The 27,183-nt window shown below is 44.5% G+C and overlaps 1 protein-coding gene across 1 annotated transcript in view; it reads left to right on the top strand.

Annotated features, from left to right (window-relative positions):
* Nucleotides 1-27,183, top strand: part of INTS8 (integrator complex subunit 8) — a 724,118-nt gene that overhangs the window by 3,118 nt on the left and 693,817 nt on the right. Inside the window, exons 2-4 of the mRNA XM_085605229.1 lie at nucleotides 11,368-11,540; nucleotides 21,044-21,218; nucleotides 24,967-25,107. Of these exons, the coding sequence (XP_085461355.1) occupies nucleotides 11,387-11,540; nucleotides 21,044-21,218; nucleotides 24,967-25,107 (470 nt within the window). The 5' untranslated portion in view covers nucleotides 11,368-11,386. The remainder of the gene's footprint in view (nucleotides 1-11,367; nucleotides 11,541-21,043; nucleotides 21,219-24,966; nucleotides 25,108-27,183) is intronic.

The raw sequence follows: 27,183 nt of genomic DNA on the forward strand, positions 1-27,183 counted from the left end.
AAGAGGGTTTTGAATTGCAATTCATATGAGTAGAAGAAGCATTTCTGTACCTGTTCCCAAACCGAAGGTATCACTTATTAAGTGTATTAAGGGAACCTAGTCGTAGGCTGTGGGAGAGCTAGCCTTGCTACAGTGAAAAACAGCTTTAGGAGTTTTCACTGTCAGGACATGTAAAAGGTAAGCACACATTTCCTACTTTTTAAATACCATGCACCCTACCCTATGGTCTTTAGGGTCTACCTTAGGGGTGAGTCATAGGTATTACAAAGAAATGCCTAACAAAAGGTTTTGGCCGGGTCAAATTGACAGTTTAAAACTGCACTACAGGCTCAGTGGCAAGCCTGAGACATGTTTGACAGTGCTACTTAGTGGGTGGCATGAGGGGTACATGTAGTAATATTTATTGGGTGCTTCTAATTAAATTAAATGTGCCAATCAGTTGTATACCAGTATTATCATGTTTCAGTAAGAGAGCACAGGCTCTTTACCACTGGGTAGCAGGGGTAAAGTGCACAAAGTTCAGGCATCAAGAAATATACTCGTACACTCGCTTATGGCGAGTCAGATTTTATCAGGGAGAGCTTATTTTAGGGCCTACTACACCGTACTGGGGGGAGAGCTCGAACAGGCAAAGAACAGGTGTTCTGTTCATTCAGAACGTTAATGAGCAATAAAGATGCATTTAAATCTTGTTTTTATCTTGTCACATTTGCTGTGAATTCAAATATAGAGGTCAAATATCAGCTTATGTTTTCTTTAACGTTTGAATAACTTTATTCGATGTCAAAAAACATCATAAAAGTATAAAGCAGATTAAGAAGAACACTTCATTATTTACATTGTTTTTTACAGTATAGTGAGCTAATGGCCGCTTTCCCCAATGTAGCCATACTATATATTCGGTGGGAAATGTAACATACATAATGGAGTAATACATAAGTCGAATTGCTATACATTAAAACCCAACCATATCGAATAAACTGGGATGAAATTAGCTCACAGCAGACTTATTTATCTATTATTTCATTTTGATAAGCTTTTGTCTGATCCTCCATGTGTTTCCAAGAAACTTTGCTGTGCCACAGGTTACGCTCGGAATTAGTGTCTCGTATGTTAGGATATGTAGAGCCACCCTGTGGGATGAACAACCCAGGTTAATGCAGACTGGTTTTAGCCACCTTGACCTCACTTGACTGTATGCCCTACATGCAAACATAAAATGTGCGATGGATTCCGTGGGGGAAGCACAGCCCGGGCAGCCCTTATCATTTCCCGTCTGGCCATTCCAGCCTCCTTGGAAGTCACAGAGAGGAAGAGTACCATACCTAAATTTTAGGTAGAGGACCCTATCCCCCGGGGTCTCAATGAGGTCCAGGAAGGGTTCCAGTCTTGGGACATGCTTAGCATCCAAAAATCTCTCAGATAAAATACCATTCTGATTCTTGCTAACAGTAGCAGAAATCCAATCCCAGTAGAGCTTTTTTACTAGATGTTTAGGCGGGGGCATCTGACTCTCCCATGCCTGGTCCAAACCAATTACACCCACTAGTTTTTTCAGGTTGGACACCCAGCCTACTTTATGACCTGCACCCAGATTTAACAGTTCAGTTAGGCCAGAGGCATAATGGCTTAGGTCAGGAGACCTCCTGAGCCGGATCCAATACAGCAGGGGGCGCAGCCTCGCCACTTCATTTATTGGGTGTCTCCCAAGGTCCTAGTGGAGCGGGACTAGGGGGGTAGACGAAGGGAGCGAGACTAAATCTCTATAGAATTTATTCTCAGATCTTACTAGCTCGGAAAGATTTTCGAATCCCCACAGTTCCGCCCCGTAGAGGCACCCAGGCAGGGCCTTGCCCTCATATACTTTAATAGCTGGAGCTACAGGCCGGCTATAGGAAAGTCTCTGGTGCCTGGCTATAGCCCCTGAAATCCGTTTATGATTTAGGAGCATTTTTGTCAAATGGAGAGACCACTTCATTTTATTATTCACCCTTACCCCTAGATAGTCAAATGCCTCCACAAACTCCAAAGGGCAGTCGTTCAGCTTGATTTTATTCCTAAAGCTTTTTGGTGGTGCCAGAGCCATTAACTTGGTTTTAGTTTGTGTTAATAACCAAGCCTCTGGCTTCACAAAACAAGGTGAATCGATCAAGGAGTTTCTGCAGGCCCATGGGACTTTTAGAAATCAGGAGGGTATCGTCCGCAAAAAGTAAAGTCGGTGTTTTTTCCCCACACAGGGTTGGGGCATCGGTCATGTCCTCTCTCAAATGGTCCGCCACCCCATTTATGTAGAGAGAGAACAGGGTCGGCGCCAAAACACAACCCTGGCGTACCCCTTTCTCAACTACTATTTTCTCAGTTAGCTGGCCCTGGCCACCCCACCTCACTGTAGCAAAATTGTCTTCATGCAGGCGCTTGACAAGATTCAGGATCAGGGGAGGAATTCCTAGGTCTAGCAAAATTTGCCATAGCTTGGGACAAGGGACCAGGTCAAAAGCTGTTTTTAAGTCTATAAATGCTAAATATAGCCTACCCTTCTCGATGGTTACAGTTTTCCAATAGATCAGGCAGAGTCTAAATACCTGATCCATTGTTCCAACACCACATCTAAACCCTGCCTGAAAGTGGGACAGGACGCCCTCCTCATCGATCCATTCTTTCATCCGCGTTAAGAGGACCCTGCCAACCACTTTTTGGGCAACGTCAATTAAACTAATCGGTCTGTAATTAGCAGGGTCCTCTCTATCCCCCTTCTTAAAGATGGTCACCACCTCCGCTCCTTTCCAGGATTCTGGTACAGGGTGGCCATTCGCTATGAGATTTAAAGATCTGCAGATAAATTGAGCCCAAAGGTTTTTTTCATGGAGCATGAGATCTCCTGGGAGGCCGTCGAGTCCAGCCGCTTTACCGGGCACAATCGATGCAATAGCTGTAAGTACCTCGTTGAGCCCAAACTGCTCTCCCTCAAGTGGAAGTACAGTTGGCTCTAGATCACTCCCTTGCTCTAATAGTACTAGCCCCTCGTCACCCATGTATAGTTTCTGGAAGTGGTCGAACCATTCTCGCCCTGCAATATGGTTCGGTATTGGGTCAGCCCCCCTCCTCGTGCCAACGTTGATGAGGTCCCAAAATAGGGTAGCATCCTTCAGCTGGGCGGCGGATTTGAGTTCTTGCCAGTGTGTTTCTTCCCAAGCTCGTTTCGCTATGGCGATAGACCTATAGTATGATTTTCTTGCGGAGAGGATATTTATCTGGACCTTAGATTTTAAAGCTCTCGATAGGTCCTGCCTCCTTTTCCTGCAATCATCAGAATACCATAGGTTTTCAACCTTTGGGGAAAGACGCTTACAACCCCAATTAACTTTGGCCTGGAAAAACCCGCCCACCTTGACCACAGTTGAAAGATATATTTCCTTAAGCTTTGAAGAATAAGCAGGTGAAGGGGGAGTGTCAGGAACACCATTGAGCGTTAAAATACTGGCATTCATAATCTTCCTGATACCCTCCAAAGATAATTCTCGTTCGGCAACCTTGGGCCATTTAAGGCGCAGATTACAGTTAGAGGGCACAATTTCCCTCAACCAAGGGCTCCTGGTGCTAACATACTCGGTTGGTATAAGATCAGAGTTGCGCAAAAATTGCATGGACAAGGGGTTGTGATCGCTTTCGCATCTTGGGATAACTTCCATATCGATGAGGTCGGCCCATGACCCAACGTCCAGCAAGATATAATCGATGCGCAAAGGCATCCTGGTTCTAATAAAGGTTGGGCTTCCCGTTCGATCAGATTTTGTTCTACCATTTGTCGCCCTCAGGTTATGCTCTACGGTCAGAGCATTGATTTGTATGGCTCTTTGAGACCATTTCTTTATTGGAGGGAGGCTAAGGCAGGGAATTTCCCACTTAGTGTCTAAGTCCCTAGTGCCCTGGACATCCTCGTCGCAAAAGGGTTCGAAAGTGCAGTTAAGATCTCCTGCAACGATGATACCTGCTGTGGAAGTGATGTCCGTAAGCTCAGAGTCCAGGGACGATATAATGGGGCTTACTTGGCCTCCCGCGGTCCCTCTGGCATAGATGTTAAACATTTCTAAGCCATCTTTTAAATCTGGTCCACCAATAGAGATACGAAGGATGTCCTGAGAGGAGGTTGCATGGTTTTTAGCTGACCAATTCGAGTGGATGTTAACCCAAACAAGGAGCCCCCCTGAAGGCCTACCTCTGGATGAGCTAATCGCTGGAATATGGAAGGTGGAATAGCCTGACCTATAGAGGGGAACTAGGCTCCATGTCTCCTGAAATAGAATAATATCGAATTTGTTAATAAAGTCATTCCAGAGGGGGTCAGCGAGATTCTTTTCCAAACCCGCAATGTTCCATGATAAAAAGTGAATTGGTCTTGGGTTATTAAGGAAAATATCGCTGTTTACACCCAACACCCCATTTGGATGAGTGACTCCTCTTATTGGTTGTGCCTGGACAAAATTGTCGGTACAGACCCCACCCCGGTCCAAAGACAAGGAATAGCCTGATACGCTATATTCCGCTTGGTAATACCGTTCCGGGACAGATGGAGAGTTATCTGGGCAATTATTCGCCAGTCAGTCGACCTGTCTAAGCCCTGACTCATCATCCTCCTGCAGGTGTGGCCAAGAAGAAGAGGAGCGGATCTGTATCGAAGAGTACTCCGGTGGGGATGTCCTGAGCTCTAGCAGGAATACATTTTCTGCTAGAGAGGGATCCCTGAGTTCAATCTCCAGACAGTCCACCTGCACATCTGCCCTGGAGATCCTTCTTACTCTTATCATATCATCTCTGATAATAGATCTACATGGCGCAACCAATGGATAGCTTTATTAAATAATGAGTCCCTGCTTTCATATCCCCCCGAGTTAGCTAATTTCGGGACGTTTGTCATATACACCATGGCCCTATTGGGTGGGTGGTGTGGGCGAGGACCATGGGTGGCTCTAGAGAGGGGTGATATAGTATGAACTCGGGGGAGGGAAGATGTAGTATGGATGTGTTTCATGGATTTAGGTCTAGAGTCGGGTGCCCCATTCCAAGCTTTACCTCTCGTGATATCTGCATATGATGTAGCATTATCATTAATAAACGTCTTATTACCAACCCCCTTGTTCCTGTGGCCTTGGGGTGGTAACGAAGAAGTATTTAGGGAGGTATGTTTTATTGTCCCCTGAGTATCCCTCCCAACGGGAGCAATGTCTTCCCGTAATGGAGGTAAGGCAGGAGTCACGGGTGGTGTAACTTGTCCATGGACTAAACTGTCCAACCTCTCGGTCAGCAGTACCAACATATCCTCCAACTTCCTAATCCTAGCCAGTAGGTCCAGCTCAGAAGTCCCACTCCCTGGGCCAGTGGCTAACCTACCTATTGGGATTGAGTCCATATTATCCTCTGGGGCCGATGTAGTCATATTGCTGGTGTCTGGGTCGAGGGGAGAGAATCTGTTTGAGCATGAGACTGGAAGAGGAGTCATCTGGGCTTGCTGCAGCGCCAACCCCTGATCTAATAACGAAGGTGGAGAGCTGGACGAAACAGCGTCCGCAAGGAAATCAGGTGTTGTCAATAAAGAAGCTTGCGAAAGCTGATTGCTACTTTGCTGGTTAGCAAACATTGTAGGGATGGTTTTCTTTCGGAGTTTGTTAGAGGATTTAACACCCCTCGGTTCCACATTTTCTATACCTTTTGGAGTGTTACAGCCCAGTGTTTCCTCACAATCATTAGCAATGCCCTCAATTCTGCCCAAAACACAATTGAGAGCGGCATGTGGGCTCTTTTTGGCTTTTTTCCCTTTTTTGGTGCCAGCGGCACTGCCTCCCTCCATGTCTTTCCTCTTCCCCATTATGGTCCCCCACAGAACCTGTACAGGCTGTTTTACAATAAAAAACAATATCGCAATATAATGGGATAAAAACCCTTAAGAATCTAAGGGTAATAAAATCTAAAAGCATAAAAACAAGATAACACAGAAAAGTAATATCACGCAGTGACGGTGTATAAATGGTGTAACGTGGACTAAGACCCACATACAAGATGGTTTAAGTGGGGCAGCTACCACAGAAAATGTCTAATAATCACCACCACAGTCCAGTGCGTTATACAAGAGCTGCCAAGAATCAGCTAAAGTACCTGATGGTATGCAAGGAGGCGAGCACCAATGCTAGGAGGGGGGGGCCCAGCCCAGCCTCTGCCAGCCGCTGACGGCCACAGACGGCCCGCCCTTTGCCCGGGCTTAGCCCGGCGCCGCTCGCGCGTGTCCCGCGACGCGGGGCCTCTGTTCGCGCTTTTATGCCTCCTGGCGCGGTTGTCTAGCGGCGTCTTCCGGCCGCTGAGGCTTCTGGGGCTCGTAGTCCCCCCCCACACTGCGTCCGCGATGATTGTAGCTGCGGCGGCGGTAGGGACCAGGGTACGGTGGTTACTGTGGCCGAGTTTGGAGGTCAGTGCGCTTAGGACCCAATGCAGGAACGCAGGAAAGCAAACGGTGAGTCCCACTGCAGTCTACAAGGCTTATGTTTTCTTACAAATTGATCCTTATTTTATTGTGAAGATTGGTGTTTACTCTTCTTTCTCTTACTGCAAATTTTAGAGGATTTTGTAAAGTGAACAGTCTGGCAATCATGCTAGGCACAGAAAATGTAAATAGCTTGTAAGTGAACTGTACAAATGTTAAAACAAATATTTTAGTAGTTTAGAAAACACTTTTTTTGTAATTCGGAAGTGAGATGGAAACAAAGATTTTAACAGGATCAAAATAAATCAGAATACTTCACTTGGCGATGTACAGATGACAAATGCTGAAACCAAATTTCCACTCATTACTTTTCGTACACTATATAGTTTTACCAGTAAAAGCGCATATCAGTGAGCACGATTAGGCCCATTTCAGTGGAAAATAATGTCTGTATGCTAATGACAGTGCACTATCACATTATGCTTTAATAATCTATTTTATAAAAGTGAGATGTTTTAAATATGAACTGAGAAACATTCCTGTCATGCCATGACAATGCTGTTGGTGAACTACGAGGTAGGTCATGGGTCATTTGTGCCCTATATGTGGTTAAATTTTTATTATACAAGGAGCAAAAGTTTAGTCTCTTAAATCAGACAAAATAGTTTTTTTGTACAGATGAATTCACATGTTTGAAGGTACTCGCAAATGTGATGATGACTAAAAAGACGACTCCAAGAAATAAAGTATTTCCCTAGGATCACACAATTTGAGACCAGTTTATCGGTCAAGCACATTACAGTTAGGTTGAATAGATTATTCAAGTCACGAGACCTGCAGGTCTGGTAACATTTTTTCTGATTTTTTGAGGCCTCTCCCAATGCCAACAAAAACGAGTTCAGCAAAAAAATAGATGAATGAAGGGAAAAAGTCTGGGGTAATACCAGGTCAGGGATGTCAGGTCAAACAGTATGGTATTTGGACCACATTCCAGATTGCAAGGTTGGACAGCCCATCACAGCAGCACTTGGCCACTCTACTCCCAATTTAAACATTTCTAATGTAACTGGCATGTTTTATTTCACATAAAGACACAAGATGATGGACAGAGTGCTGAAACTTTTCAAACACTCACCCCCAGTCACAGATCTGGGTTAAATCCATTGTTCTTTTGATCACTATGCCGTCCCACTTTTGACCCAGCCATGTGCAAATCATTCTTGACCCTGCCCCCCATGGGAACAGTTCAGCCCGATCTGCCAGGCTGGGTCCTCCCTGGACTGGAAACAAGCATCCTGGGACTGGTTTTGGGGTATCACCCCTCATTTGCCAAGCTAGCTTGCATTCAGTGGCACAGCGAGCAAGGGACCCACGTCTGGACATGCCCTAGCCACTTAGTGTGAACATAGCAACACAACAAGATGATGGACTTAGTGCTAGTACTTTTCAAACACTCACCCCCAGTCACCGATCAGGGTTAAATTCATCCTTCTTTAGCTCACCAACCACACCACCCCAGTTTGGACCCAGCCATATCCAAATCAGTCTTGCCCATGCTCCCCATGGGAACAGCCCAACCCGAACCTCCAGGCCAGGTCCGCCCTGGACTGAAAACAGGCATTCCTGGGGTCGGTTTTTGGGGTGTCACCCCTCATCAGCCTTGATGAAGTTTATTTTACATAAACTCACGTTTAGAGTCTCCTGGGATGTTCTTTATGAAATTTATAGGTTGCTCACCAGAAGACTACTTGACGGTGCTGGAGATAGGATTCACTCCAAAGTGGAACTCCTTTCAAGTTGTAATACCATCACCATGAGCAGGCTACGACGGGTTCAGCTGTTGGGTGCAGCTTAATAATATTTGTGGCGTTTGAGTCTTTTTTACTGCACCCGAAGATGGAGGTAGGCTATGTGGTGGCTTCTCCCTTGTAACTCTGAGCAGTCTGTCATGCCTGGGAGCCCACACTTCTGCCAGTGTGTTTGAGGGAGGGGGTATGGGTGCAGATAGCTGTGTATATTTGTACATGGGGGTGGGGGATCTAAGCAGTTGGGGTATTCCTCAGAGCTGCCTCGGGCAGACTAAAGCGTGTTGGTCCTTGTAAAGTTAAGAAGCCACTCCCACTGGCCCACAACTGATTTAGACCAGGAACATTTGTGCCCTTTCCTCCCCCGCCTACTTAATCTAAATTCCACTGTTCTTTGGGGGTGTAATGGCTGAGAAAATAATTGTTCTTCCTGATTTCCCCAGTATACAGAAGTCAGTGTGCTGTGGACTGTATTTTAGAGTGGCTCTTTAAAGGACCGTGAATGCCTTGAATAATTTCAACATCCAGAACAAGCTCTCACTGTCAGTATATCAAAGCCCAAGATGGTGGTGTCTGATTGCCCTCCCAAGCACGGGGTGAGAGGAGTCATGGTATCTAAATAATAGGTCGACTGAGAGATCAGCTGCTTATAATTACCTTGGAATGTGGTTTGTGTAGTTGGCACGGAAGGTTAAGTTTACCGATTGGAGAAAAAAAAATTAACAAAAATAGAATCACAGTAAAAAAAAAACATGTATGAAACATACTTGGGCTGGCCCTATTGTTTAAACATTGGAAGGCAAAAATAAAAAATGAAGCACGAGGAGATTTCCAGCCTGTACCAAAAATGTAGTGGCACCAAATTGCATTTTTTAGCATTATTTTCATTCACTTTTGACTCAAATATTTCAAACTAATGGTGCAAAACGTTTAATAGAAATGCACTGTAAAACCAGAGACTGGAATTCCGCCACTACTTCCTCCCCTGCAGAGCATTTGCAGCGTAGTACACAGAAAGAGTAGGGCGCTGGGGTCTGTTGGCATCCACCCTCTCTCTCTCTCCCCTCAAGCTTGTGCACCCAATGTGATTACATGGACATGGAGGAGAGCAGGATCTACACTACACCTAAGCTAAGGTGTAGTGTAGATGTAAGAGCATGTCCACTCTTGGCAGAGTCTGTAATAGAATGTCAGCCCATGTGATGATAACATTTCCGTTATCACTTTTTCATATTCGACATTTACAGTTTGAGATACTGGGGGGCGGGGGAGGGGTTTGAGGAATCTTCATGCAAAACCTATTTTCTAGTCACATTTGGAAACTGGGATTAGAAACTAGGCCTAGAGCTGGGAAGGTTAGAATCATTACATTTGAAAATCGGGGTGATCTCACCCCCTCGTGAGCTTGCTGAAATCAGCATGTACATGAGGGTATAGTATATGAGCCATATGATTGTGGATTTGGAGGAATGGCAGAATTCCTGGTGCAGGTCTATGTTTCAGGACTTGGGGCTGACAAGACACCGGATATAGGGCTATGGTTGCACGGATCAATGTGTATGAGTTTGGGAGAGCACAAGAACACTAGTGTCAACTGCTCCCAGATACACGACCTGTAGGGGTGCAGGCTGCCTGCACGGAAATGACCCAACCCATCTTACCTAACCTTTGGTCTACTCTAGAGGAAGACTAGCCTAGTTCTCTTTACCGGCCTGTGCTTTTGGCACCGCAGCAGTAATCACACCTCCCAGCCTTTTCTGCCAGCGCTGCTGTGCCCCAGGAGCCTTGGCATGAAAAGAGAAAAATGGCTGATGGGAGCACTGCAAATGTACTGTTTTAGTTCCCCCTGGGGTTTAGTTTAAAGCTGTGCTTTTCGATTGGAACTGTAAAGCACCACTTCTGCTCTGGTGGGGATGTGTCCATGGTTACTGGTTAAAACCCAAAACAAACCCTCATGTCACAAACAAGCTGAAATTGGGGAGATTGTACGGGACTATAGATCTTAATGTGTTGTTACCATCTGTTTCTGTGGGGAATCTCTCACTCCTGTACTCCCCTAATGCAAATGTGATTAGAAATGGCAAAACAAATTTAGTGCATGAGATAAGACGTGGTCCATGCGTCATGAGCAAGCAGAATTTGGTCCCTGATTGTACAAGGTTTTTTTTATATGCTGCTGTGTTATATGAGCAATTCATCACTCTTGCAGGTCCTTAATAAACACGTTTAGAAAATTGGTTTACTGCAAATCATAAAATGCCGAATAATCATTGATTAAGACAACAGACCTGATTTGGACAGCTTCCAAAGGAACAATTATATGGCACATGTAAACATTAAGCTTCTTCTTTGGTTTTGCAACAAAGTAGATAGATGCAGGAGTAATTTATGCATTCTCTTGAATTATTTTACTGTCCTGCACTATACAGCTTCAGATAGTTTGTAATTACATTTGCCTGTAGAAAATGTGTTCTATGTAGTAAATCTCTATAATAAAACAGATATAAGGGGTGGCCTTCGAACTAGTTACGTTTTGTTTAGCCAGTGCATTTAAATGCATCACAAAGGCCTTTAAAGCAAACTTAATTTTGAGAATTTATATAAATGCAAAATCATTGGCATGGAAAAGATAAACTGTATACTTTAAACATGGCACTTGCACAACATCTTTTAGTTCACCAATTCCAAACCCTGCAATACGCCTTGATATGCTGCCATTCATTTTAATCTCCATCCTGCTATACCACGATTAAATGCCACATATAGCATAGGTTCTTGCTAACCCCCGAGAGAAAATGATTTTCACGACCACAAGGATTAGATTCCTGTAGTGTTCAAACTTTTTTTGCATTAATCTTCAACAATCCTTCACAAGGAGTTTCTTGAGATACTTTGCATTTTATTAGTTCTTGTGTAAGGCTATGCCATCATTTTTTGATTCCAACTCACAAAATAGGCTTTCAACACGTGCCACATTGAGCTATACTTAATTATCCACTCATATGGGAAGTAAAATAAATGTTTATTTTATGAGTGTGTGATTTTTTGTAGTGTGGGGAATTGAACTCTTAGGACATTTTATTTTTTCAGATGTGACCAAGTATTCAAAATGGACAAAAACCAAGCAAAGAAAATGAGCGCTGAAGCTGCCGACAGGGAAGCAGCAATAGCTGGTCGGCCTTCCACCCCACCCCAAACCTCCTGGTTTGAATTTCTTTTGGAGGAATCCTTGCTTGAAAAGCACTTGCAGAAGCCCTCACCTGGTAAGAAACCTGCACAAAGACACTGTGAGACACAGAAAAATTTAATCTTGTAATATTATCTTTTCCCTAAAACAATTGTCCAACGTCTGTTGGTGAGGGTTGGTGAGACCTTAGACTCCTGAGGCGTGAGCCGGGAGTAAGTGTAGTGCATTCTATACTGCTTAGTGTGTATTGAGATTTGTAATACATTTTATGCTTTATTTTATGTTTGATTTTAATCACTTTAGACTGTTGGGATTACCCTCCTTACCTGACTGACTTCCGTCTGCTGCGCTTTGGGGGCACTGCGGAGGAATCACTCGTGGTGGTGGTTTGGTGGGCGAGTGAAGGGGAAGCTGCTTCTCGAGCTAGGTTCGGGCGGAGTTAGGAACGCGACCGCCATCTTGGGGGTGACTCGCGGTTAGCGCTCTAGTTGCCAGAGGATTAGACGCTGTTTATGGAGGCACTGACGGGACCGCGCAGCGGACAGGCGCCGGCGGCGCGCCAAAGGCAAGCCCGTCTGTGCCCGTCCGGGCCGTCGCCAGTCACCAGCCACCTTGCCCATTCCTCAATTATATCTTGGAGTTATTCGCGTGCTGAGTTAGTGCGGCTGCAGTCTAAATGCCCCTCCTCACCATGGCATCCGCTGGACGGCCCTGTTAAATGTAAGTGTTGCTCGTTCCAACTCACAGGGGAGGAGTTGGATCCTTGCCCTTCTGACCATACGGATTTCAGGTTCCTGAACTGTCGGTCTCCGGTTAAACACCATGCAGAGGTTTTTGACCTTCTGGAGGATGAATCCCCTGATGTTCTCTTTTTAACTGAGACATGGCTTACATAAGACTCCATAGCAGAACCTTGGTTGGCTCTTCCTCCCGGGTTTGTTATGAAGAGTCTAAATAGAGTGGGGCAATGGGGGGGCGGGATTGCAATCATTATGAAAGATATTTACTCCTGTAGCTTTATTAGGGAAAATGTCATGGACTGTGAGAGTGTCCTATTTAAAATTATGCTGAACCACAACCTCACCATCTCCGGCTTTCTTATTTACCGTCCTCCTGGGCCATCAGGAGATTTTAGGGAAGACCTAGTGAATAAAGCCATGTTTTACGCCAGTCAAGCGGCCAATTTCAGCATTTTAGGGGACTTAAACCTTCATTGTGAAAACACTGGGAAGGCGGATATTGCCAGTTTTTTGGCTGATCTAGAGGCTTTTCAACTGACTCAGTGGGTGCGTGAGTGCACGCATGCCGCCGGGCATTTATTAGATCCCTTATTTTCTAATCTCGCCCTGCTGAAGGTTCAACCTCCGGCTCCACAGTGCTGGACTGATCATTTTTTGGTCGCTTTCTCACTGCGGTGACGGGGCAAGCCGGCTGGTTACTGCTCTGCCTCTGTTCTGAAACGACCTTGGCATAAGCTACATAGCAGTCGTCTGTCCGTTTTTTGGTCTAGCCACAGCCCACAATTGCCGCAGGACATGGAGGTTGCTGGTACGCATGTCCATGACTGGGTGACATTAGGCCTAGACAGCTGCATCCCGGCAAAGTTGGGTGGGAAATATCGTGGGCAGTCCAAACCCTGGTTCAACGAATCTTTGTCCAAAGCCAAGAAACACTGTAAACAGCTTGAGCGAGTGTGGAGGCGCTCGTATGATGTAGTAGGGAAAACTAACTATCGTGCTGCTATCAAACATTATCATAAATTAACTCAGAGAGCGAGGGCTGAGTATGTTGGTAATAAAATCTTAGACAGTCCTAACCTCTCCAAGACAGTTTTTTCCTTGCTTAAGAATTTGAATAATGGGGGTGTGTCCGGGATCTCCCCTATTTCATTGAATAGCCAGTGTAATGACCTGGCCAGGTATTTTATTAACCAGGTTGAGAAGATATACCAAAGTCTCCCCCCGCGGTCAGGTAGGGCAGCAAGGGCGGGTCCGATGCTCCTGGTTCCCAAGGGGCTAATAGTTTGTTATCTTTTCCTCTGCTATCTCTTGCAGATTTGGAGACCCTCTGTAAAAAAAATTAAATCAGGTTCACCAATTGACCTGTTGACACCTAATCATTTTCGCCAGTTTTTCTCCATGATCGTGCCAGTAAGCTTGGATTTGGTTAATCTCTCCTTCTCCTCAGCTACATTACCGGCAGCGTGGTAACATGCGAAAGTCACTCCTCTGCTAAAAAACCATCTCTGGATCCTGGTGAGACAGGCAACTATCGCCCTATCTCACAACTTCCTTTTCTGGCAAAGCTGGTGGAATTGCATGTGAATACTATTCTCACTGAGTTCATTGAGCATAATGCAATTCTTGACCCTTCGCATAATGGTTTTAGAGCACGTCATGGTACAGAGTCTGCTCTGTTGTCTGTGACGGACGAAATCCGAGGGATCTTGGATGTGGGTGATTGTGCGGCCTTAGTTCTTTTAGACCTAAGTGCCGCTTTTGACACTGTTTCCCACGAGATTTTGCTGAAGCGTCTGCAGGACATTGGAGTGAGGGATTTGACCTTGGATTGATGTCGGTCTTTCTTGACGACAGATCTTTCCAGGTCTGGGTGCCACCATTTCAATCGCAGGAGTTCGTTTTGCAACCGGGGGTGCCTCAGGGCTCTACTTTGAGCCCCCTTCTGTTCAATATTTACATGCAACCTCTTGCACTGGTGGCTAAGGGTGGAGGGTTGTCATTGGTGTTGTACGCTGACGACACCCAATTGGTGATCGCTTTCTCCAAGAGAAATAATGTTAGTTTGGGAAAGTTCAAGGAGGATCTGGTAGAGGTGGCAGGCTGGATGTCAACCAACTGCTTGCAGCTGAATGCTAGTAAGTCTGAGGTGCTGTTATTTGGGAAAGACCGGGACCTATGGTCCGAGCAGTGCTGGCCAGACAGCCTCAAACCGGCCCCTGTGCCTAAAGAGGCAGTTAAAAACCTGGGTGTGTGGATAGACAGTGGGCTCACCTTCGATACACAATCGAAAGCCGTGGCAGGGACATGTTTTGGGCTGCTGCGTGGCCTGAAGCCTTTGCTCGGTTTCCCCCCCCCCCCAGTGTGCGTCAGACCATTATCCAAGCGACAATCTTGTCTAGGCTGGATTATAGTAATTCTCTGTATCTTGGGGCCAACAAGTCTTGTATTAGACGCCTACAGAGAATCCAGAACGCTGCTGCACGTATTATGGTGGCACTGCCGAGATCCTGTTCAGTTTCCCATGTCTTGCCCAAGTTACACTGGTTGCCTGTTGAAAAGCAAATCCAGTTTAAGACTCTTTGCGTTTCGCACAGGATTCTGACTCAACAGGCTCCTTTGGGCCTGTCCAACCTGCCACAGTTCTATGTGCCGCGGCGTTCCCTCAGATCGGCTGACCAAGCGTTAGCGAGTGTCCCTCGTGTTCTGAGAGCCGGAGGCCGCTCTTTTCGCAGTCTTGCGCCGCAACTCTGGTTCCGATCAGAGAGATCCAGAGTCATCTTGTTTTTCGAAAAGCCATCAAGACCTGGCTTTTCCCGGTTCACGTCTAAACTGCTCTCCTTCCTGCTACTCTCATTGTCTCTGGTCGCGCAGGGGACGCCCCGTTGCTGGGGCAGCTATGCGCCATACAAATCCGACAAATAAATAAATAAATAAATTGGTGAGGGTTTTTGAGGATCATTTTAGTCAAAGATGCATATATGTCTTTGGTATTTAGACTTTAGATTTGGGGAAGCAGTGTCTGGTTTACAAAAACGCATGTATAGCAAAGGCATGTGACCCATATCCTTATAACTACATTGTTTCCTATGCATTATTTGACATGCTGAATAATCTGAAGTAACTTCTCAGTCATGGAATTTTTATTTATTGTCTTAAACACAGAGTTTTCTTGCACATATGCCAGATCCCACTGCTATTTTTCAAAACATATTTGATATCTTTTTCTAAAAACATTTTTCAATACATGTGCCTTTTGCAGCCTAGGTCCCAAGAATGTTGTTTACTTTTTCTTTTTAACTTGGCCTGGGCGGTGAACTCTGCTCCGTTCGTGGAGTTTTCTGCACTCCGCGGAGCTCCCGGAGTGCAGAAAACTGCACTGTGCGTAGTGTAGCGGAGTTTTTCCCCACTCGCGAACGCTAAGTTGGCAAGCACGAGCGGCCGTTTGAGTAGAATTTCTACCCCGAGCTGCAGGAAGATCAGCTCGAATGGCAGTTCATGCTCAGGAAAAGGTTTAAAATTAAGTTGAGCCCTTGAGATGGCTTGCTGTTTTGCAAGGGCCCGCCTCCCAAATAAATCCTCTCTCTCAAATAAATTATTGCCTGGTGGCACAGTGTAGGATCCCTGCTTCTGGGACGTGGCCCAGATGTGGTCATAGAGCCATAGTCCGTTGGCAAAACTCTCTCCTTTCCAGTGTTGCCTTTTTTTGGCAATAGTTTACCTGGGCGCCCACTGGCCAATAAACCTTTTCTCACGGCACAGGCGTTTTGAAGACTTCGTCGTGGCCTCAAGAGGTTCCCCCTTTTACACAGTCACAAAATGCACCCCACTGTGTCTCGTTGACCCCACTCAGTTGTCCTTTGACCTCCCCAATTGTTTGCTCCTAGCATCAGGAGCCACAGACTCTGCCCCCGACCACAGCGCCTAATGCGGCTTCATTCCTTGTTTTGGTGAAACCAAATGCAACAGTTCATTTCAGTCGCCCCCCCCCTCCTCCTCCCCACCACTTACACTTCTGCTCCAGATGTTACAATTGTAATGTTGCTGACTGGGCGTGCAGGGATATCTTGCATCTGTGGAGCAACAGCCAAAACACAGGAACAGAGGCAGAGGATGAGACAATGACATCGTACTGACCCCCCCCTCCCCTAGGTGCCCCGGCGTTGCCCTGGGATCCAGCAGGCCATAAACCAGCAATATATCTATGGCCACATGACAACGCCGAGCCCCTTGACACTGGCACACAATGAGGGCAGAACACACAGGGAAAGAAACACTATAACCCACCCACGTTTCTCCACACCCACTGCCAACACATTTTTCCCACCCCACAACCATTCAAACAACCCCTCCTACTTGCCACGATCTTCAGACTCACCACCCTACCCCTCTATCATCCTCACCCAGCCACCAACCCTCACTAATATCTTGCCGCAATCCAGGTCCCAACCCAACACCCTCCCACCAGTGCCACATTCACCAACCCAACCTCCATCCTGCAAACATCCAGCTCTACACCATCCAAGATGCAAATGTCATTCTGCACCATCTTTATCAGTGCTTTAAACTCAGCTGCCACCCTGAATTATCCATGCTATCATCCCCACTCCAACCCACCAAGCAATCAACTCTCACAAATACCTTGCTATAAATTGTACCTGTTATTAAAGCATGTGTAAATGAATGTGTGCCGGGACAGCGCCGGGCATTGATGCAAAGTTAAGCTACAGTGTCCAACTAGGTGTGATTAGTTGTGGCAGATAATTAAAGCACATTTATGGCAAGGACAACGTTTGTAAAAATAATAAATAAATGGAATTAGACCACACATGCAGTATAATTAATTGCATGTGTAGAAAGGAACATAAGACATTGGCAGTAATCATGAAACAAGCATTGGCATAGTCAATAGGTCTCGCTTTTGTGACCTTATTAGTATTTAGTTATGCAGCACAATATCCTTGGTGCAACAACATCAACTGTTGCATGGCTAAACACTTGTAAGGTCCCAAAGGCGAGACCTATTGGCTATGCCAATGCTTGTTTACCTCAGTTGTTGAAATTTTCCAAGCAGTGGTCAATTTTTCCTGTTTCTTGTGGTTTCTACCTTCTTGCAGTTGATATTGGAAACAGATGTGAAGCCCATGGATGAACCTGAAAAGCTATGCATTACTGAAAAGTAGACGACATTCTGAATTCAGCAAGGGGCCATTTGTGTAGGTCGCTGAAGTTTTTCCCAAAGAAACTAATCATTGAAATTAAACACTAATGATAATTAAGTAGGAAAAAATAGAAATAGGAGATAGAGTTTTCGTCCGTAATTTTTGCACTGATGGTCAATCTACCAAAGTAATTTAACATTATGTTCTAGTCTCAGCAATCTATACTGTGTTTTTAAAAAAAAATGTTTTTATTTTTATTTTGTTTTAACGAGAAAATAACATGGACAACAAAGCATGACTTGACATAATATTGGATAATCCATTGTAGTTTCGTCTGGTATATGTTCACAGTAAATGTCCTTTGCAAGGCATTACATTGAATGACACAAAAGAACTAGTGTTGTATGAAGCATAGAGTAAGGTTACGAACTTTCTGTGTGGCATCAATAGGAACATAGAATTCATCATTCAAGGGTCTTCCATTAACCTTCGTGGCGGTGCTCCCCCTCCCTTCGTTTCCCCTTCCAATTCTAAGCCAGCAATCTATATTGTTGATCACTCAAGAACACGTGATACCCTGAGCCATCAATTTGGCTGCAGCTCATAATGATTTTCCATTGTGTATTGACCATGCATCAATTCTTGTGGTAAAGCCTGAAAAATAGAAAATAGGTATGAAGGACACTTATGCATTTTTTTAGATGTGCCCAAGAATAGTGTTTTTTCTTTAGTACAAGTCTAAATTTGGGGTTGCCCATGAAACCATGTGATCCAGGGCATTTTGTCAAATATGTTCTTTCTTGCTCACTGTTTTTAAGGTTAAAAGCCAAAAATGAAGAGAAATTCAGTTGGTTATAATGAATATTATACTATACTCTCTTTCCACGTGTCTCTGTGTAGAAATTGGCCCGTCACAGGAAATTTCTCAAGACATTTCCTTTGAAATTTGCTTATGACAATGTGGGCTGGTGTGATAGTTGGTTCCGGGCACGGCTGGGACCCAGGAAAACCTATAGCTGCCCCAGACATTTCTCAAACGTAGACACCAGAGAGTCCTGGGTGGTGTGCCATGCGTGGATTGGCGTACTTTTCTTGCCCAGAATGCCTTGAAAACCTCAAACATTAGCTGCAATCAATTTTTCCGCACGTGTGTGAGGGAGAGCTCTAGAATCTGTGTGGTCCACTTAATTTTTACCATCCAGTGTTTCCACACATCGCACAATAAAAATAGTACCCCCTTGCGTGTCCTGTCCTATTGCCCATGACAGGATAGGACGAACAGTGACCAAATGAACTCCATGTGCTATCAATGTGTTCTTCACATGGTCACTGGTTTTGGTCCATTCTTGTCTCGGGCAACAAGCCTCCCCTCACAGCTGTGGTATAGTTTTCATTGGGAAAAATCTGAAATGCAGGTTTGTAAGACTTTTGCCATTCATTGTATGTTTCTGTTTTTGTTTCTCATATAATATAGACGTCATTTGAATCTGGGTATGAAATTCTTCAGGGGTTTATGCACCACCACCATGGCTCCCGAGTGTCCACTTTTTAAAAATGTCTGGGGTTTGTAGGTTTCACTGGGTTCCAGCCAACCATGTGCTCATATACTCCAGTTACCCCCTCTGTGAAGTCACCATTGACCTCATTTGGGTGGTGTGTCAAACCTTCCATTACAGAAAGTGCATACATACCAGTATAAGTATTAAGAAAGAGAACAGCTATTGGCCAAAGGGCTATGGTGCCGTGACACCTAGTTGCAAATATCTATATTTAGAGGTTTCACTATGCATCAACCTAGAGCAAAGCCTTTAAACGTAGCTAGAGAAAAATTTAGGGATATAGGAGATTATTTTGTTACAGAGAAAACTACTAAATTGCTTAGTGCTAGTTCTATTGGTACATAAATTACTTGGATGAAAAATATATGCCTTTAATGTCCCTCCATTAATATATTGGCTGTAATGTGTCACCGGAATCTATTCTGTGGTCACAATATTGTAAAGGAAAGACTCAACCCTACCTTGTGGCACATAGAATAAAATGGCAGCTGCCATTTTGTTTGTTTGAAGCCCTCACCCCTGTGAAGGTAGGCAAACAAAAGAGGCTCAGTTGGAAAGTCGGAGACTCCCCTCTCTATTGGTGCCTCTTGTATGCCTACTTTCTTGGGCAGTGTTATACCCCCGTGTTTAAAATACAAACAAACAAAATGGTGGTCACATTTCACCATGGTAGATAGTGGACCTTTTGCCTCCAATGGGAAGGAACTGGGAAAATGGTCTAGGCTCAGGAAAAGGTTTAAAATTAAGTTGAGCCGTTGGGATGGCTTGCCGTTTTGCAAGGGCCAGCCTCCCAAATTAATCCCCTCCCAAATAAATTATTGCCTGGTGGCACAGTGTAGGATCCCTGCTTCTGGGTCGTGGTACAGATGTGGTCATAGAGCCATAATCCGTTGGCAAAACTCTCTCCTTTCCAGTGTTGCCTTTTTTTGGCAATAGTTTACCTGGGGGGCAGGAAAGCTCGTATGGTGCGGTCTGCAATAAAACATGGCATATGCTATGTTCCCTGGTGACTATTAGCCCTTCTCCCATCTTGCCACGTATGGGGAGACGATGGTCCCCTTCAGGGAAAGGAAAATGTTGACTAAACACTTTGTCCCTCAAGGTGGGTTGAAGTGGGGGGAGGAAGGGTTGGTCCAGAGCAGGAATATCTTGTGGAGAAGCACCCTTGGAAAGCAGTGACTTTCGCCTTTCCAGCAGCACTTCTTCCATAATTAGAAGTGTGCAGGAAGGGACAGCTATTTCCCCAGACGGTGACCATGCAACTTGTATGTCTCCGGCTGATAAGTCTTCCTCCCACATTATGAAGTTTGCTTGTCCCCGGTTTCTCACCTCATAGTGCTTTGGCTTTGTGTTTCTGTGCTTCCCATATCTCGGCTGTGCTTGGTACCAGTAAATCAAATTCTACATCCTTCATCAAATAAAGCATCAGAACTTTTCACATACTTATTACCATTGTTGGGTACAGATTGTATTATTTGGAAACAGCATGTGACTGGAAATTAATATCAAAACAACATGTAGCTGCATGTTTTTGCATTTGGCGGCTGGGAGACTTATTCTTAGTCAGATATTTTCCACCAGTTCTGAAAATGTCCAGTTTTTCCTGCTTCTTAGAATCAACTTTCCTTATTGACCAATTTTGCAATGTGTAGTATTTATAGTTATTTGTTTAGTACGTTTAGATTTGCAATATTATGAGTCTGATTAAAAGAATAGTCATCTGATGATTTATTGTTTAACACTGTCCTATCACCCTTCTCTGTTAAGAGTAAGGTAAGCAGAATTTAGCTTTTGGAAACTATCACAACAGATCAGAATTTCATTTAAACCATATATGTTTCTTTGTTGACATCGATCTTTAAAATTTATTGGTAAAAAATTGGGTGAGTTATCTCCTTTTTCACCGGTAGTTGTATTTTTATTTTCTCACTTAATGGTCTACAATATCTTGAAATAATACCACCTGCATCACTGATTGATTTGTGAATATAGATAATATTGGATTGAGAGTGCAGTGGACAATCTTCGTAATGCTGCATATAGGAAACAAATGTCTGATGGAGGCATGAGCAGCTATTGGTATAAACCTATTTAAAATGTTTCTGTTTCCCTCACATTTAGACCCTCCACCTGTCATGCTGATTGTTCATTTCCTGGAACAAGCTTCCAAGCCCTTGGTTAATGAGCAGAACCAGGTTCAACCCCCGCTAGACAACAAGAAGAACCGTACCTTGAAACTCCTAGCTCTTAAAATCGCGGCCCACCTGAAATGGGATCTGGAAACACTTGAGAAAAGGTGTGGATTTTTTGTTTTTAATGATTATTTCTGTTTTTTTAAGTATCCAGTAGGATCTAGCTTTCCGTCAATGTGTTCCCTATATGTGCTACATATGTGCAATATATAGAAAGGGCACTGGGCAAATCAAAATGAATGCCTAGATGCTATGTGGAGAGGCCTCACAAAAGGAAAACGTAGGTGCTGTTAGCAAAGCACACTTCACTGCAGTCTCGTCTAGAGTCACGGTATGGAAGAAGCATTTAATGAGATTACTCACTTTTAGCCAGGTTTCAACATTGTGCTATATTCTGTGCCCAGTCAGAAATGCAAGCACACAGTTAGATTGCCAGCTTCAGACATCACTCTTTAGCAGTTTGCCTGAGTGCCCCTGAATCCTGGCACTGGTTTTAGGGTTCTGTTAGTTTGAAGGTGGCTGTGGCCAAGGGCTGCACTTACTTCAGGTCCTCCCTGGTCTTGTCTGCAATGACTGGGATGCAGTGGTCCATGCCCAGGCCCTTTTCTTTGCACATGGCCAGGCTGGTTGTATGACAGAGCCCGCATGTATTTACCACACATGCCTTAACACTGCAGTCAGTACTCCTACTGCGACGTTACCATGTGTTCCTTTACCACGCAAGTTGTTGCAATGACTTGCTTTAGGAGGGCGCTGGACTTTGGAATAGCATAAATTACTATTCCAACTCCAGTGGGTGTATCGGTAAGAAAGGTGTTTGACTTAATATCCAACACCAATTCAACATGGCGTTCCCTAAAGCAAGTCGTCGTAACGACTTGCGGGGTAATGGAACGCGTAGTAACGTCAGAGTAGTTACGTCAGTCGGAGTAGTGACTACATTGTAAAGGCAGGTCGTGGGTCTCCCTTCATGGTAAAGGATGTTTCCTGGCTAGGCCACCACTGCAATCCAATCTGTGAACCACCCCTCCCCCCTACCCCCTCCCTCTAGTCCCCTGTCAAAGGTACACTGGGTCAAAATCATAAAGCTGCATGAGGTACACTCTGCGCTCACTCTGAGAGGATACTTTAGACCAGGATATGAGCTTTAATGTAACATGACCTAAAGCAACCAGGGAGTCTTCCATTTACGTGGTGTTTACCCCCTTGCACATTAATTCACACCCTCTTTTCAGTCCAATCTCACAGACTTGTCATGCATAGTGCCCCAAGCTCATTTTATGTACTAATGACCCTGGAGTTCTGCACTCAGTCCTGAAGGCCAGAAAACACATTTTATTATGCTGATAGTTCAAGTTTTGTGTGGCTCTTTGAGTGTGCATTACAGGTGTAAACAAATAAAACGATAACGTGTAGAGATGAGGCTTCCTTCACATACTCTGGAAGTGTCCTGCAATCCAGAGACACTGGCGAACGATAGGGAACATCCTCAGCAGGGCTCTGAAATGTCAGATTCAACTCACACTTAAGTTGGGGCTCTCAAACTATGGGCGACTGTGAGGCTCCAATGAAACAAGGTCCCTCGATGATGGGGAACACCCTCAGCAGGGCTCTGAAATGTCAGATTCAACTCTCACTGAAGTTGAGGCTCTCAAACTATGGGCGACCGTGAGGCTCCAATGAAACAAGGTCCCTCGATGATGGGGAACATCCTCAGCAGGGCTCTGAAATGTCAGATTCAACTCACACTTAAGTTGGGTGTCTTAAAAACCCTGGGCGACCGCGAGGCTCCAATAAAACAAGGTCCCTCGTGCGTACGGGTTGTCTGTTACCAAACGTGACATTTCATGCTGATGATGATTGGACAGAGCCTCACGTTTTGTTGACTGGTTGCTCCTAAGTTAAGGTGGCTTACTTTGCGAGGGTGTGCCTGGCTACACACGGAAAGACCTAGAGTTCCAAGGAGGATCATTGTGGTTTGGATGGGCTGTAATATATCCGAATGTCTTACACATGCTTCTTATGGCTGCTGTGAAGCATACAAGTTGAGTGTCCTCTCCATGTTACTCATTGCCTAATGAATGAATACTGTTACCTCTTCTTTCCTGTTGGTGATTGGTAATAAAAGTGTTTAAACAATAGTAGCTCCCAGCTCAGCGACCTCTCTATCGTCCTTTCTGCCATGTTAAAGAATAGTGGGGCTCTGGCCTTGCTGCTTGCTACACCTGGGTATTTTATACCTGGATGTAAATCGTGGGTACCAAAAACCTGGTCCAAAAAACATTAGCTAGAGGGTGCAGGAGGTATTTGAGTTCAGTTTATACCTAGCTCTAAATTATTGGACAATAACAAACCTGTGCAATTTTGTGCCACTGGTGCGCTGTATCTTCCCCTCGCACTGTGGTTTGAACAAGCACTTACCACCAAGTAGGACCTAGTGGTACTTGGCTGCGGGAGCTAAGGAGTGAGTGTAATTTGCATACAGCTCCTGATCTGCAGTCGTTTAAAAACTGGTACAAATAGCTTTTGGACCCAGTTTTAAACCAAGGACTGATTTTAATGGTCCCATTAAACATTTCCTTTATCTCTCATCTTTTAAAGTGATCTAATCCAAAAACACTGCTGCTGTGTCCTTCCTTGAAAGAAGAGCAATTTGGATTTCCCAGGCTAATGAGAGGAGCAGGCCCCTAACCCGAAAGCTAACCTGAAAAAAGATCCCCTTTTGAGTGTTTGAGCTTCCCAGGAGCAATGCCGACCTTGCTTGTTGGTCCAAATGTGCTGCTGGGCTGCATGTATGTAACCAGAGGTGGATAATTTACGCAGGAATGTGAATGTTGTCAAATGCAAAAGTGGTGAACCTGCAGCATCGCCAGCCCACTGGAGCCCATATCCACCAATTCACCCTCCCAGGGGTAGACAGAGTAGTTTCCTATTTTATCTCCGGTCCTGTGAAACATTAACACTGACTATCGGTACCGTATGTAATGTTGCTAGAGTGTCTGACCGTCTAAGCATTTGTACAAGTATTTGAAGTTGTTGGCTCATATTTTAACTGCTGCAGGTTTGCCCTTAAGTATGCAATTACTGCTTGTCTGTCTAACTTCTGGATAGTCGAGTGTACAAAGAGAATACTGGGGTTATTTATTTGGAGTGCATTAGTACCTGAGAGCTGTGACAACTAGTGGTAAACCACAGTACCTACCATCAATGTTGACCGTTAACCACGTGTCTGTCTGTCTGTCCCCATGTCCGGTAAGGATGTATTGTGGTCCAGTAATGACACTGAGGGTTTCTGGTGACAGAAAAAAATACTTGGGTAAATCCAGAGTAGCTTTTTATGTGATGTAATACATTTATCTGGTATATAGTCTTAGATTGCATGTTTAATATCATGTAGTTTGCATTAAAATGATTCTGTAAACAGGAAAATATATATTTTAAATACACCGTATCCTGGACATACCACTTGCTTGTCTTCAATAAGCAGAAAATTAACTGTTAATTATATTATCCAGAAGGGTAGCTTTAGTGAACAAATGCTAAGAAGCACATTATTTTTATTGAAGGCACGTTTATGAAGCAGCTGCTTGCATTGTTCAATTACTAATGGATCCTGAAGACAATTAAACTTTTCAGTTTTTTGTCTTTCATGAAGAGGGTGTTGATACAGTAAAGCGCAGTGGCTCAGCAGTGTTGTTTTGGACGTGATTATCTAAATGCAATCCTGCTTTATTGTTTTTACATAATGCTAGTAGCCAAATATTAAAAATATATATTTCTTTCTGCAGATTTGGTCGGATGTAGAAACACGTCTAATTCCCTGCATAGTTAACGCTGTGTCTTATTTTTTAGTCTGTCTGTTCCTGTGTTAAATATGCTGTTGAACGAATTACTGTGTGTGAGTAAAGTTCCTCCTGGGACGAAACATGTGGACATGGACCTGACGAGCCTGCCTCCCACCACTGCCATGGCTATCATTCTCTACAACAGATGGTACTGCTTTTTACTTTTCTTAATTCAGATCCAGCATTGCTGTGTGTTTATTCCATGAAGGCACACTAGGAGCAGTTTCTTTATAGCATAGATGTGTTTTAGACATAAATGACCTACGCTTGCACACCTGATCTCCATAAGTGGTGAAGTAGTATTTTTTCCAATCTCCTGTACTTGGTGGATTTTTAATGCGTGTGTTAAAACCTTTAAATAGACTTTGTGGACAGGTATAGTCTTTCATAGAAGGAGTAAATGGGATTATCTTGTATGTTGACATTATCTCACAATCATTTTGTGGCTATCCATGATATGGGAGAGTTTCTGTATGGTTTTCCGTTAGCCTTAACTATATTCAGGCATTGTTATGTGACTGATTGTTTCTGCTGTTCAGCATTCCTGGTGACCTGTAAGGGAGAGGTCTGGACACTTTTTGTTCATGGATGTCTCTTCCATGATCTGTTTCCAGGAGAGTAGCCTATATTGTCTTTTATTCTTTTAAATTAGTTGCAACCTCGTTTTTGTCTTACAACACTTTATCGTTGTACACTGTGTGAATAATTTGCACGTCTGACACTGCCCTTATTGGATGTATTTATGCTGCTGGGGTTGCGTTTGTCTGTTTCGAAAACTCTTAGTAGCAAGAAACTGTGTCTTGTTTATTCTATTTACTTTGTACCTCCTGAATGCAAAGACATTGGAGCGCTATCCATCGCAAAGGAATTCATTGAACCTTATTTTTTTTAGCTATTTCGGCTTGGTGGGTACGACCTGTTTACAGGTATATAGCACATTTGCTTTAGATACTTAAAGTGAATAATGCACAAATTACAGTTGGGTGTGAGTATATTGAGTTGTGTGCAGCATAATGCCCAGTTCACCTGCTCCAGTGGCCGGTCCAGTACTGCATTCCATCTCTAGCGCTGGATGCCGGGCCGTCCGCCTATGCCGCATTGTAAAGTTTTGTGATCGGGTTCCTATATTTGTCACTCCTTATCAAGGTTTGTAAGGCACAGTGTGGGAAGGATGCATTAGGGAATTGAGGATAGCACATGCGCAAAGCAGCTCTGAGGCGATAGTATGTCAAGATCAATAGTGGGGTGTGATGCTGTGTCTGTGAGATGTCATTCAAGGTTATGCACTTGCCATTGGGGTAGGCATCCACCACTGTCTTCAGCCCAGTCCGACCAAGCAGTCCCAACGCCTTATTTTAGTGCGCGACTGATAAGGCAGGGTGGAATTTCAGGGGGAGTTCCGGAGTGTATAAGGGATCTTGCCAGACTGCACCACCAGATCCCGACAGGCATGTGCGATGGAGTGTATCGTGTTGATTTTAGTGTACATCATGCCCTCGTGTTTATGTAGCGAAATGGGAAACGCATCCTTATTTTCTACCGCTAGATGAGGGACATATTCCTGGGTAACATACCAGTAGTGAGTGAAATGGGCCCGGGCACATACATAGTACAGATGTAGGTATTGAAAGTATGAGTTTCACAGGAGCATAATCTGATAATGTCCTGGGGGGATGAATAGCTTATTTTGTATATTCACTAACCTCGCGGGTGACCAACCAATAGTCAAGCCGAGAACACGATTCGTGTACATGAACATGCCGTTGCGGTGAGTCAGTTATCGAAGTCTCCATATATCCACAATACCATATTCTTCCATACCGTCACATGCAAAGTGATTAGAGTGCTTACCGTGCCAGTCCACTACACCCGACCAATCAAGTACGGGGTCTAGATATGTGTTGAGGTCCCCCCCACCCCATTCACTGGTCATCGGAGGCAAGGCATGAACGTGCCGCCAGATTGTCATGTAAAATCCCAGATCATCTGCATTAGGGCCATATGTATATATTGACCGGAGCGATAGGTGTTCCACAGAGCGTACCCTGTGCTATGGTATAACTGCCCTGGTCATCTACTACAGAGTGTGTAGCTGTGAATGGTACCTCTTTTTGATCAAAATCATGACTCCCCTGGAGTATGAGGAGTAAGTAGAAGCCAATTTATAAGCTGGCCAACAGGACCGTGTAGCTGGGACCGTGTGGCGTGAGGTGCGTTTTTTGTA

Source organism: Triturus cristatus, chromosome 5_1 (genome assembly GCF_964204655.1).
Source record: "Triturus cristatus chromosome 5_1, aTriCri1.1, whole genome shotgun sequence".
NCBI classification, from domain to species: Eukaryota; Metazoa; Chordata; class Amphibia; order Caudata; family Salamandridae; genus Triturus; species Triturus cristatus.